The sequence below is a fragment of the Mastomys coucha genome, unplaced genomic scaffold, assembly GCF_008632895.1.
Source record: "Mastomys coucha isolate ucsf_1 unplaced genomic scaffold, UCSF_Mcou_1 pScaffold22, whole genome shotgun sequence".
In the NCBI taxonomy this organism is placed as follows: domain Eukaryota; kingdom Metazoa; phylum Chordata; class Mammalia; order Rodentia; family Muridae; genus Mastomys; species Mastomys coucha.
This window is the reverse complement of record NW_022196905.1, coordinates 227,023,993-227,038,265: the sequence shown is the minus strand read 5'-3', so window position 1 is coordinate 227,038,265 and position 14,273 is coordinate 227,023,993. Positions and strand designations below refer to the sequence as shown.

General features: G+C 44.8%; 1 protein-coding gene across 3 annotated transcripts in view; it reads right to left on the bottom strand.

The window, feature by feature from the left end:
* Positions 1 to 14,273, bottom strand: part of Nod2 (nucleotide binding oligomerization domain containing 2) — a 44,688-nt gene that overhangs the window by 27,402 nt on the left and 3,013 nt on the right. For all 3 annotated transcript variants that reach the window (XM_031340783.1, XM_031340784.1, XM_031340785.1), the window contains exons 2-3: positions 10,933 to 11,399; positions 381 to 486 (exon numbers count right to left, since the gene is read on the bottom strand). In XM_031340783.1, coding sequence (XP_031196643.1) covers positions 381 to 486; positions 10,933 to 11,391 — 565 coding nt within the window. In that variant the 5' untranslated portion in view covers positions 11,392 to 11,399. The remainder of the gene's footprint in view (positions 1 to 380; positions 487 to 10,932; positions 11,400 to 14,273) is intronic.

Below are 14,273 nucleotides of genomic sequence, written 5' to 3'. Positions count from 1 at the left end.
AGACAGCACTTTCTAAATATGCCTGGTTATGAGTTGCAGACCATGAGTCACTAGGTTTCATGGGTCAAGAGATCCCAGCCCTATCTGTGCCTGGTATAGAGTGCAGTTTGTACGGCAAGATGTACCCACAGCTGGCTCTCTCGGCTGGCTCTCTCCACATGTACTGGCTCCAGGGAGCACTGTGTGGTTTGGGGAGCAATGGAGGGAGAGAGCTCCCGCGCTGTCACCTTTTCAGTCTTCACTGCTGTCGGGTCGCTGCTAGGCTTCAGATGCAGGAACTGAGTCTGGGGGACATTAAGCATCCATCCATGGATGCTAACTGCCATGCGCTTTGCTCTTTAAGCAGGGGTCTGTGTAAACCGAAAGGGACAAATACATACCCTCGTAAGGTAGAGCCAGTGAGGCTGGTAAGTCTCTGATGCGCTGTAGAAGGAAGGCAGCCAGCCCATTTGCCTTCACTGCAGCAAGGTCAAGCAACCTTCTTGCCTACAGACAACAAAGAAAAGACCATTACTGTTTTCCAAAAGACCGATGGAGAAGGAGCAGTGTGGGAAAGTTTCTATTAAAAGTTGAAATACCCCTAATCTGAAGATCCCAAGTCCAAATGCTCTTAAATCCAAAATCTTTTGAGTGCTGACATGATATCACAACTGGAAAATTGAAACACTGTGTAAAATTACCTTGGGGTCATGTGTGCATGAAATATAAATGACTTCTGTCATTAGACGTGGGTTGGGTTGCCAAGGTATTCATTGTTTATGTAAATATTCTAAAACCCAAAAAAAATATCTGAAACACTTCTGGCATCAAGCATTCAGAATAAAGGAAAAACCACCAGCAATACAATTGATACACAGTCTTCTTCTAACAGAATGAGAGCCCAGAAAAACAACTGTGCTACCGTCTGCATTTAGCAAACAAAGATGATGTAGTCGTGGTTTGTGAAACAAACACAGCCAACCTGGCTCCCTCCCAAAACCCACTGAGAGAATGAATAGCTAAAAATTAAAAGCTAAAAAAAGACCAAATAAATACATAAACCTACCAACGTACAAAAGCAAGCAATGATTTTAGAAGCTATAGACCCCTGGAAGGATGGTGCTGTACCAAGTCCCATGACCTGGATGCTTAAACTTTCTCTCTACACAGAACCCACTTACAACCTAAACTGTGCCCTGAGTCTAGGACCTGCACCCCTAACTGCCCATTTGCTTCCTTTTAAATGTGTCATAAGTAAATGTGCGTGCACATGCGCGCGTGCAAGCGCGCTCACACACACACACACACACACACACACACACACACACACACACACACACACGTGCGCGCGCGTGTGCGCGCTTGGTTACACATGCCAGGCACACCCAAGCTTGATCACACCAGGATCTCAGGATTCCAGAGGCAGTTTGACTCCCAGGAGCTCTGACACAACCAGGATCTCAGGATCACAGAATCTCAGAATCACAGGATCACAGAGACAGCTGAACTCTGAGGTGTTCTGCTACAACCAGGATCACAGGAAGGACAGGCTCCAGTCAGAAATAGCCAGGGCAGGTAGCCTTAGAGATAATCAGACGGCAGGAGGCAAGTATAAGAACATAAGCAACAGAAACCAAGGTTACTTGGCATTATCAGTACCCAATTCTCCCACCATAGCAAGTCCTGGATACACCATCACACCAGAAAAAGCAAGATTCGGATCTAAAAATCACTTCTCATGATGGTGATAGAGGACTTTAAGAAGGACATAAATAACTCCCTTAAAGAAATACAGGAGAACACATGTAAACAGGTAGAAGCCCTTAAATAGAAAACACAAAAATTCCTTGAAGAATTATAGGAAAACACAATCAAATAGGCAAAGGAAATGAACAAAACCATCCAAGACCTAAAAATAGAAATAGAAATGATGAAATCACAAAGGGAGACAACCCTAGAGTTAGAAAACGGAGGAAAAAGATCAAGAGTTATAGATGCGCTGAGTATGGTAGTGCATGTCTTTAATCCCAGCACTTGGGAGGTAGGCAGATTTCTGAGTTCGAGGCCAGCCTGGTCTACAGAGTGAGTTCCAGGACAGCCAGGGCTACACAGAGAAACCCTGTCTCAAAAAAAAAAATAAAAAAAAACAAAAACAAAACAAAAAGTAAGTTATAGATGCAAACATCACCAACAGAATATAAGAGATAGAAGAGAGAATCTCAGGGGCAGAAGACACCATAGAAAACATTAACACAACAGTCAAAGAAAATGCAAAAAAGCAAAAGGCACCTAACCCAAAACATCCAGGAAATCCAGGACGCAATGAAAAGACCAAACCTACGGATAATAGGTATAGAAGAGAATGAAGACTCCCAACTTAAAGGGCCAGTAAATATCAACAAAATTATAGAAGGAAGCTTCCCCAACATAAAGAAAGAGATGCCCATGAACATACAAGAAGCCTACAGAACTCCAAATAGACTGGACCATAAAAGAAATTCCTCCTGTCACATAATAATCAAAACACCAAATGCACTAAACAAAGAAAGAATATTAAAAGCAGTAAGGGGAAAAGGTCAAGTAACATATAAAGGCAGGCCTATCAGAATTACACCAGACTTCTCACCAGAGACTATGAAAGTTAGAAGATCCTGGGCAAATGTCATACAGACCCTAAGAGAACACAGATCCTAAGAGAACAAAAACAACAGAAAGCACACATACACATGGAAGCTGAACAACAGAAGCTGAACGGAAGCAGTCCCAGCTCAGGTTACTATACCCAACAAAACTCTCAATTACCATAGGTGGAAAAAACAAGATATTCCATGACAAAACCAAATTTACATAATATCTTTCCATAAATCCAGCCCTATAAAGGATAATAGATGGAAAACACCAATACAAGGAGGGAAACTACACCCTAGAAAAAACAAGAAAGTAATCTTTCAACAAACCCAAAAGAAGACAGCCACACAAACATAATTCCACCTCTAACAACAAAAATAACAGGAAGTAACAATCACTTTTCCTTAATATCTCTTAACATCAATGGACTCAATTCCCCCAGAAAGACATAGGCGTTATAACAGACTGGATACATAAACAGGACCCAGCATTTAGCAGCATACAGGAAACACACCTCAGTGACAAAGGCAGACACTACCTCAGAGTAAAAGGTTGAAAAACAAAGTTTCATAACAGGAACTTTACTAAAGCCCAAAGCACACATCACACCAAGCAAATGGTCCCAAGAAACAAGCTGGAGTAGCCATTCTAATATCGAATAAAATCAACTCTCAACCCAAAGGTATCAAAAAAAAGATACAGAAGGACAGTTCATATTGGTCAAAGGAAAAATCTACAAAAATGAACTCTCAATTCTGAACATCTATGCTCCAAATACAAAGGCACCCACATTCTGTAGTAGCTATTCTAGGTTGTCAACTTGACTAATATCTGGAATGAACTACAATCCAGAATTGGAAGGCTCACCACTGATTCTAATCTGGAAGCTGGAAGATACAAGTTTTGGACATGGATCTTTGCATGGAGATCTTGAGGTATAGTGGCTATGACTCCCTGAAGATTAAGAAGATTAAGACAGGAAGATCTCAAGGTCACATGGGGTTAAAGGTGTACTGGCACACACCTTTAATCTGGACCACACCTCCTGCTGGAGACCTACATAAGGACATTGGAAGAAGGAAGATAGAATCCCCTGCTTGCCTTGTGGGACTGAGCAATTGCTAGATCCTTGGATTTCCATTCACAGCTGCTGCTGACCATTGTTGGGGAGTTGGACTACAGACTATAAGTCATCAACAAGTTCCCTTATTATATAGAGACATAAGTTCTGTGACTTTAGAGAACCCTGACTAATACACATTCATAACAGAAACTTTACTAAAGCCCAAAGCACACATATACCTTATACAATAGTGGGAGATTCAACACCCCACTCTCAGCAGTGGACAGATCATGGAAACAGAAACTAAACAGAGACACAGTGAAACTAACAGAAGGTATGAACCAAATGGATCTAACAGATATTATAGAACATTTCATCCTAAAGCAAAAAAATATACCTTCTTCTCAGCACCTCATGGTACCTTCAAAATTCACCATAAAATTGGTCACAAGACAGGCCTCAACAGATACAAAAAGATTGAAATAATCCAATGCACTCTATCATATCACCACGGACTAAGACTGGTCTTCAATACCAACAAAAAACGATGGAAAGCACACATATATATGGAAGCTGAACAATGCTCTACTCAATGATAACTTGGTCAAGGAAGAAATAAGAAAGAAATTAAAGGCTTTTTAGAATTTAATGAAAATGAAGACACATCATACCAAAACTTGGAACACAATGAAAGAAGTGGTAAAAGGAAAACTCATAGCTCTAAGTGCCTCCAAAAAGAAACTGAAGAGAGCTTACACTAGCAGCTTGACAGCACACCTGAAAACTCTAGAACAAAAAAAAGCAAAAACACCCAAGAGGAGTAGATGGCAGGAAATAATCAAACCAAATAGAAACAAAAAGAACAATACAAAGAATCAACAAAACCAGGAGCTGGTTCTTTGAGAAAATCAACAAGATAGATAAACCCTTAGCCAGACTAACCAGAGGGCAAAGAAATAGTATCTAAATTAACAAAATCAAGAATGAAAAGGGAGACATAACAATGAAATCTATCTTAAAATAACTATTCTGTTTGTTGAATATCAACAGTTGAAAATATTAAAATCATGTTCTAAAAAAAGAGATAGATAGATAGATAGACAGACAGACAGAATGACTGACCGACCAACCCAAGAGCCTCCTCTGTTATGGGAATGAAGTCCCCTCCATCCAAGTCAAGGACTTGCAGGCTATTTAAATGGTGCTGCCTTTCAGCAGCTAGTAGGATACCTGCTCAAACTGAATGGACATTCTCACCCCTTTCCTCTAAAACTAAGGTAACCTCTGCAGTGTGGAAGCAATGCTCTACCTGCTTGCTTTCCCTGCATATTTTGAGTCTGCACTTTCTTTAAGAAGATCTGGCTCCCACCCTTTCTGGGGTTAAAGCTCATGCACAGGAGATTTGCAGACAGTAAGGGAAGGCTTGGCTTCTATCACGGGGAGACACTGGTATAGCAGTTAAAAGGCCGAGATTAACTTCTCATTCACACAACAGTCAAGAGGAAGGAGGCCATGCCAAATGACTCATCTCTATGCAGTCACCCAGGGCAAGCCCCAGAGGTCTGGTTATTGGATATAGCAGACATAATATTGCCAGATTGCTATAAATGTTGCCGAATACAAATCCTCCACTTCTGCCTCTGTGTTAAGACCGAACACCTTAGCATTGGCCTGGGCTTGTCATCTGCATAGCTGAAGGTGGGCTGTCCACATGATGATCATGGGAAAAGAAAAATATAGAGGCAGCTCCCGGCCATGTCTAATGTTGTAAGATGAGTTTCAGTTTATACCTTATGGAGACGAACATAGGGGACACAGTTGTGCGAGAACTGACTGATGGTGTAAGAGTCATCATATCTAAGGTCTGAAATGTTTCCACCCTGCCCCCTAATTCTCTCATAATGGCTAAAAGTAATCTCCCATTCTTGTGCCTGGGGATGACTAATCTGGTTATTCCCTGTGGTATAGTGTTTGGTTAGTACTGTGTATGTACACTTAGCTTACTGTGTAAGTGTGTAGTTAGCTATCTGAAACTGTCTTTTTCTAACCTAGCATAATGCTTGTGAGATGTGTTCCTGTTCTTCTTGCATGTAAAAGTTGCCTTTTACTGAAAACAAACTATCCATTCTGTTTATGGATGCCTGAGCTCACTTAAGAGCATGAGCAAAGAGCCTGAGTAAAACTAATAGAAATATTGCAGGGGCTGAAGAGACAGCTGGATGGTTAAGAGCACTGTTGGAGTTTAGATCCCAGCAGTTCCCAGTGCTGTATGGAGGCTCACAGCTGTTTATAACTCCAGTTCCAGGCAAACTGACACTCTTTTCTGGCCCCTGCAAGCACATGGTCCACAGACATGCATGTGGACACTCATTCTCATAAAAACAGTTATTTTTAATTGCCTCATATCTTCTTGCCTACTCTAAATATTTCCTCTCTCTTTATCTCCCATCTCCCTTCCTCTTCTCTCTTCCTCTATGGTCCAGTGCTTCATTCAAGGCTAAATAAAATGTCAAGATCCCAATGTCTACTTAAAAAAAAATGTACATAGCATGAATCAAACAATGCAATTAATCATACAAACAAATAAAAAAGCAGCTATTAATATCATCTTGTCTACATAAAAGATTACATCCCTAAAACAAAAGCAAGTCACTGTAATAAACAGTAAAAACAATTTTTACACGCTGTAGATGTTAAGGCAAAGATGGAAACTTCAAAAATACAGTGTTGAAAATACCATATAGAAAACAGCAAAAGATAGCTGTGGTGGATTATGCCTGTAATATCAGTACTTGGGAGGCTAAAGAAGGGGGACTGCCCCAAATTTGACCTGTGCTACAAAAGAATTCCAGGCCAGTGTAAGATCCTGTCTCAAAAACAACAGTAGTAGGTTGGAAAGATGGCTCAGCGGTTAAGAGCACCGATTGCTCTTCCAGAGGTCCTGAGTTCAATTCCCAGAAACCACATGGTGGCTCACAACCATCTGTAATGGGGTCTGGTGTCCTCTTCAGGTGTGTCTGAAGAGAGCAATGGTGGTGTACTCATATGCATAAAATAAATAAACCTTTAAAAAACAAAACAAAACAACAGTAGCAGGACACACAGCAATGGAAAACAGAAGAGAACTGGGGGATTCATCCAGAAATTCCGGCATTCTAGCAGCTGAAATTGCATAGAGAAGAAAAGGAACAACAAAGAAAATCATTGTTAGAGTCATCAAAGGAATGTCTCAAGCACAAAGATGCCTCTTGAATGCCCAGTACCCAAGGTAGATAATTACAAATTTCAGCATATGGCAGACTAAAAGAAACTCTGACAGGTGTAAGAAAGACATAGAAAATGGTCTTTGAAGTCTCAGTGGAAGCCCTAAATAGGGAAGATAATGGAGTAATGCCATGAAAATTCTGAAGGAAAATGATGGCCAGAATGTACATTTATTTGATTGTTTGCAGTGTTGGGGATAAAACTTAGGGTGACACACATGCTAGTTTTCTAACACACAGGTATAGCTCCAGAGCTCTTGTTACTTTGAGACATGGTCTCACCAAACTGCCTAGACCTTCCTTAAACCCATTCACTCTGTAGTATACATAGGCCTTACATTTTCTATATGCCTGCTCAGCCTTCCAGGAAGCTGGGATTATAGATACGCCACTAAGATTTTATACCCAGTCAAACTATCAATCAACCATGAGGGAAGCTTTAGACACTCAGGAAAAAATCAATTCCTAAATTGTCTATCTAAAAAATAGAAGAGAAGACGTATGGTCTACCAAAATGGAGTAAACCAGCCTATGTCAGGGAAGGACAATGGTGTCATCCATAGAACTGCTTACCCTTGACCTAGTCCTGGAAGTCAGAATCAGCTTTAATGAGCTTGGAGAAGACTGGGCTGTATGCTCCACTTCCTCAAACCACATTCCCAGTGACATTCCTCCCATATGCTCACACTAGCTCTGCCAGATGCTCCAGCTTGAACAAGCCCAGAATTTCCTCAGACTCATCAATGACATTGTATTGTCACTGGCCTACTAGAAGGTTCCTAACAGACTCCTGAGGAAGGAGAAGCCAAGCTACATCCCTAGTCCTGAGAGTTTCCATCTAAGAAGAAAAGGTAATGTTTCTGTTTCCTGACACAATTATGTTTAGCTCACTATTCCTTTCTTTCTCCTTCTTTCTTTGTTTCTTTCTTTCTCCTTTTAATTAAATATACTTTTTGAAAATTCCTTGCAAAAGACACAGAAACCATAAAGAAAAGCAACAGAATGATTAACAGACAAGTTAGATCATTGCTTGCCTCTACTGGTTACTTGTAAAGAATAGGATATCAACAAGGCAGTTCCTTCATCTGGATGTGGGGAAGTTTTTACCCTAGACATAGGAAATTTATACACTATTTTGTAGGCATGGTACTTTTCCCAACATAAAACTGTCTTAGTCAGTTCTATGGCAGAAGCAAGCTCAAGTCAGAGCTCACGCTGCTACCTCAGTCACATTGGCTTTAGCATCTGCATGAGTCACACGGACAGCTGGCATCACAGTTGGTGTTACCAGCCTGAGGTTTCCCAACAACTGTTATTCCCAACTGAGCAAAACCACACAAAGCTCTCACATCTTATGACACAAAGGGAAGTGTACACTCCTTGGGAAGAAACAGACCGAGATCCAGTTTCTAGCTAGCCCTTCTCAAACAGGCAATATGTTCTTCATTTTCAACAAACACACCCTTCACCACTGGAAGAATGTACAAGGCTTTGCTGTACCACTAGAGAGAAAGCTAGTCCAGTGTCAAGTGCACGCCCTCCCTGCACATGCTCAGAAAGTGGGGAAAGGAGGCTCTTTAACTCCAACTCCAACTCTGCTTCCTTCCATGTGTTTAGTTCCCAATCTTCAAACAATGAGAGCCACCTCTATAAAGAAATTAAAAGGTCAATGCTAGGGACGTGTTAGCTGGATATACCATAAATACCATCTACACTGAGCCAGAAATTGAGCCACTGTACTGGCTGGTTTTGTGTGTCAACTTGACACAGGTTGCAGTTATCACAGAAGGGAGCTTCAGTTGGGGAAGTGCCTCCATGAGATCCAGCTGTGGGGCATTTTCTTAATTAGTGATCAAGGGGGTAGGGCCCCTTGTGGGTGGTGCCATCCCTGGGCTGGAAGTCTTGGGTTCTATAAGAGAGCAGGCTGAGCAAGCCAGGAGAAGCAAGTCAGTAAGTAACATCCCTCCATGGCCTCTGCATCAGCTCCTGCTTCCTGACCTGCTTGAGTTCCAGTCCTGACTTCCTCTAGTGATCAACAGCAATGTGGAAGTAAGCTGAATAAACCCTTCCCTCCCCAGTTTACTTCTTGGTCATGATGTTTGTGTATGATGTTTGTGCAGGAATAGAAACCCTGACTAAGACAGCCACTGAGGGAAAGAAAGCCAGAGATCCCAGGAAAACGCCAGAGCTAAAGGGAACTAAGACAAAGGAGATTCCAATGACTTAACTTCAAGCTGTGGGGCCACTCTGTCACCTCTAAATCCTCAGATCTGTTACCCACTGTCTTATCCCTTAGCTCACTCCATCTTCAGTGTTGGCTTTTGCTATCTACTTAGTCCTTCCGTCTGTCTGTCTTCCTTCTCTCTTCTCTTTTCTTTTGCTGGAGGTTCTTATTATGTGGTCTTAGCTGGCCTGGAACTCACTGGTTGCTGGATTAGAAGCATCTGGCCCCACTTCATTCTTTCATGGGATGGAGTCTTTGCCCATCCAGCCTTTCTTCTTTCCAGTAAGTTATAGCCCCCACGGTCCTGCCACAGCCAATGGACCTGGAGATCATGTTCCTTCTGTTTCTTTCTGGGTATCTACAGGCATCCACTGGTTGCTTCTCTGGCATGTAAGTTTTCCCAGTTTCTTTTCTTGGACAGCCTAGATACTTTTGGTATTAATGTTCCCATTTCCTATAGGGCCTAAGCTTCCTTCCTCAAATCCTTTAGAGCATCCCTCCCTGGATACACTGCTGAACACTAGATCAAAGGTGATAAATTAAAATCTCACTTGGGTGGGTGAGCTGGTTTTATCCCCACAACTGGTCACAGGAGGCACTGAGGATTTATTAATATGTGCTTTTGAATGCCAATGGAAAGTACACAGGGACATACCTTTGGGCTCGTGTGCAGGAATGAGAAGACTAAGTGTGCATGTTCTATGAAGACTTACCCGCCTCAAGTGACATGAGGACAACACCTGCCCAGGGGAGTTGACTCAAGCTCACCTGAAGTCCAACTCACCCATCCTCACCCTGACATGTAGTCCTAACAACTCACTTATTGCATTAACAAGTATTCACCTACCACATGCAAGGCTCTCAGCACAGCAAAATGTAGCACAGAGTCAGTCATACGCAAGCCTCATAGAGTCTGGATGGATGAATGAGTCAAGGCAAAAGCCTGCTGATTTCCCAAAACTAAAGTAGAATGTTACTATTTTCCATGCATGACAGGCACCCTGAGGGCTACTATTTACAGGAAAATAGAAGTTTTAGAGATACTCAGAGATACTTTTCTGTCCATGTGATTTCCGTTGAATTATTGCATTTCAGGGGCCAGTTTTAATGCAATTTCATATCTGAAATCCTAGTGGGCGTTTAAACTGTATCGGCACACAGTGGGCTACACGATTAAATTAAGATTTAACGTAATGCAGAATTACTCTCCATTGAGCTGTTGATTTGAAGCAGACACCAATAAAAGTCTACAAGTACAGAGAGCCACTCAAGCAGACCTGATGGCAGCCAGGGGTGATTCCCAGACACAGCTCTCATTGGTATATGGGTGATCAGGGAGCTTTCTCCCTGATCAGAGATTAACAGTATCCTGCAGAGGAGAAAAGTGGGATGGGAGAAATGAGGGTGGAGGTTAAGACTGGGGTAGAGCAAGAAGCCTCAGCACCGCAAACAAGAAAAAAAAAAAAAGAAGAAGAAAAGAGAAGGAACAGATGAAGAGTTCGGGATATGCTCTTGGGATGTTCAGAAACATCCCATCACACCGAACCGGCCTTGAACTGCATCATTCTGACTACTGAGGCCAAGCCCTGGGCTGCCACAGCACTGCTGCCCCTCTCGGAAGTTACTTGCCAGCCCATCTAAAAGTAGCTCTGATGTGCCTGGCCAACTGTGCACAGGAAATCCCACCAATTGCGTTTTTCCACGGGGCTGACTCAACAAGAGTCACAGTCCTCGTGGCTAAGCATCCTGTTCCTGTGGATTCTGCCACAGCTTACCCTCTGAGACGACGTGAAGATTGGCAGCCTGATCTCCTCACATTCATACTGGCTCAGAAACCCCGCCTCCCTGGCCAGCTCCAGTATGGCTTCTACATGGTTGTAGAGTCTCCGCACAATGGTTGGCCGGTGACTCTGCAGATCTCTGGCTGGATGAAGGGAGTGAGTGTCCCAGCACCCATGCAGTTCAAAGCTGTGACTGTTGGCCTGGGTCTCCTGCACAGCTTCAAGGAGCTTCTGACAGCCCCAAACACCCTTGTTCCAGACTGTGTCCAGCAGACGCCGGGCAGAATGGGAGAGAGGTTGGCCAGGGAGGCTGAGGCCCTCATAGTCCTCCCTGGAGAGCACATCCCAAGACAGCAGCCAGTCTAAGATGCTCTCAAAGCCCTCCAAGGACCCTGAGACCAACAGTGCCACCAGCTGGCTCCTCTGTGCCTGGAAGTCTTCCTGTGAGCACATGTCACAACCTGTAAAAGAGCAGGGGAGGCCAAAGGTCAGGAAACGACTTCTCTAGAAGCCAGGCTGGGGCTGTAGGGAGCAATGTATGCCAAGTCTGAGTAGGCCAGGTGTACTCAGCCACTGTTCCCAAAGTGAGGCCCCGGGATATCGGGATATCGAGAAGCTAGCTACAGTTCCCATGAGTTTAAAGCAGCCAGACATTTAACTCCTTGAGTCCCTGGGATCCCATACTCTTGCTTGCTCTTAGGAAGTATCACAAGGTGGAGCTGACAGGAGAAGCCAGCTTCTAAGGATCGGTTCCCTCCTAGGCAGGGTGACGGGCTCTACCAGAGACTATGCTCAGTCATACAACTTTGGAACCACTGGACCCATCAAGTTCACCCTAAGTGCCTTACTGAAAGATTTCCACCGGGCGGTGGTGGCGTACACCTGTAATCCCAGCACTTGGGAGGCAGAGATAGGCGGATTTCTGAGTTCCAGGCCAGCCTGGTCTACAGAGTGAGTTCCAGGACAGCCAGGGCTACACAGAGAAACCCTGTCTCGGAAAAACCAAAAAAAAAAAAAAGATTTCCTTTCCCACTGCCAACTTCTAGAAAGCAGGTGCTGTGGCCATTCCCATCTGCAAAGATGGAAACCGAGGCACATGGGCAAGGGATTTTGTAGTACTTATAGCTAGAAAGATAGGGCCAGGTTTTGAACCCAAGCAGTGAGACTCTTGCCTGACGCAAACCTTTGTCTCTTATCTTTGGTATCCCCACCAGCTCTTAGCCCTGCCTCTATATGTAACTCTTTACTGCTCTATGGATAGAGCTGGGGCTTGCTGTAAAGATGCCAATCCTAGTGAAATAAGATGTCATGGTGCATGCTAAGTTGGTTCGGAGCCCACTGATATGCTATTCATTGATAGCAACACACACACGCACACACACACACGCACACGCACCCCACATCCCTGACCGAAGGCCCTTACTCCCTCCTATAAATTCAGCAGCACACACTGCACACTGTCCCGCTGCCACAATCCTCAGGAGCTCAGCCTTCAGACCCGAGTGCTGGGGCTCTGTGAGGAAGGGACCATCAGAAGCTTCAAGCATGGCGATCCCTAAACAGCAGAGGAGAGATCTCAGGGTCTCAGGGGGTCAATTTGTAACTACCACCAGGCTGGGGCTGTGCCCAGAGAAAAGGAAAGCGAAAGTGCAGGCAAGGGGGGAAGTGGAAGAAAGACTTCCTTTCAAAATCTGGGACATTCTAAGAGCTTGAGGAGAAGGGGGCGGGGGCAGCTGGAAATGGCCTGGGCAGTCCAGGTCCTTCCTGTTAGATACTACTATCTTCCTCTGTGGTAGGCCCGCACTGCAGGCTAGGTTTCCCTCAGTCTGATACCCCTAAGCTTGCAAAGCACCAGACTCACTGGAAGCCCTGGGGATGTTAACTTCAAGCCCAGCCAGGAAAGCCTGGGGCTGGAATGCTCTGGGGCTACCTTCAATCTCTAACTCAACACCACATTACTAACACACGGGCTAGAAGCCTGAGGCTGGCCACATGGGGAAAGCGAGGCAGTGAAGTTACCTGAGCATCTGGCAGCTCAGGAGAGAAGGTCTCCCTACTGTAGGGGCTTCTGTAAACCAGGAGCTCAGAGTTCTCACTGACCAATCAGGTCACCCGTGCCCTGTGCTCACCCCAGGCAGAGGAGCCGAGGATGGGAAAGAGGCAGATGACAGCAAGAGACAGCATGAGCTGGGGCCAAGTCGTGGACTGAGTCTCAACTGTGCAAACCAGCCAGGGGTGGGGTATCAGCTACCTCAGCACCCCTGCCCGAGGCCCGCTGGCCCTTCCTACTCAGAGAAAAGCACAGAGCTGAGGTCAACACTCTTGCCTGAGGCTTGAGGTGCAGCCAGGAAGTTATGGAGGATAAAATGACTGAGATTGGGTGGCCTGGCTCACTTTACCTATAGGATGCTGGGTAAGAGGCTTACTGCTTCCTTCTCCTGCAAAGCCCGTGAGCCAAAAGCCCAGGGGCGTTGCACAGGCAGTCCCTGATCCGGCCAACCCACCCTAGGGGAAATCCCAAAAGTCTGAGCAGGAAGCCTGAGGTGGCAGGCCAGTACCCAGAACTTGCTAGTTCTTGGCAGTCCTGGCACAAAACCTGGTACATCTATACTGGCTTTTACTCAAAGACCCTGGTGGTGTGTGGTGTCTCCAATAAATGCGCTTACCCAGACAGAAACAACTGTAAGAGAGCAGAAGCCCTCCCCAGACAAGTTAAGAGCCTGCCGGATACCCAAAGATCCACACCCAGGCAATGACATCAGCCGTGTGGACACCGGCAGGGTGAGGCAGGAAAGCCATGTGGCTTAGTACTCTGTCTTTTACTGCAGCTGGAAATTCCCATCTTGCCAGTCTCCTGCAGACACAAAGCAAGACATATCCCCAAAGACCAATTCTGCCAGCCCCTGCCTCTGAGAAGGCCAAGTCCCTATTTCATCCCAAAGAGCTAGAAAAGAAGACCTGGGCTTGATACTTACTGTCTTCCTGACCACCTAAGGAAGCTCTTCATTGGTTAGTCCCAGAATCCTGTTCTTGCACCTTCCTACCTGGTCAGACTTGCCCTCCCCAGCCTGAACACACCGCTTTGCCATCCTTGCCTTCTCTACCAGGCTAGTGCCATGTTAGAGTCACTCTTAGGCTCTGCAAGGTGCAACCCAAACAAAGGGGGGGGTCACTTCCTTTCTGAAACAGAGGGTCCCCAAGCCCACCCGTGTTTCTTAGCACTTCCTTCCTGTCCAGGATCATAAGTAGCCTAGTTTTCCTGATGTTCCTAGCTGAGGACTTTGTTCAAGGGCTGAAATCCCTTTGCAGTGCCCCACCCCACCCCGACGCAGCAC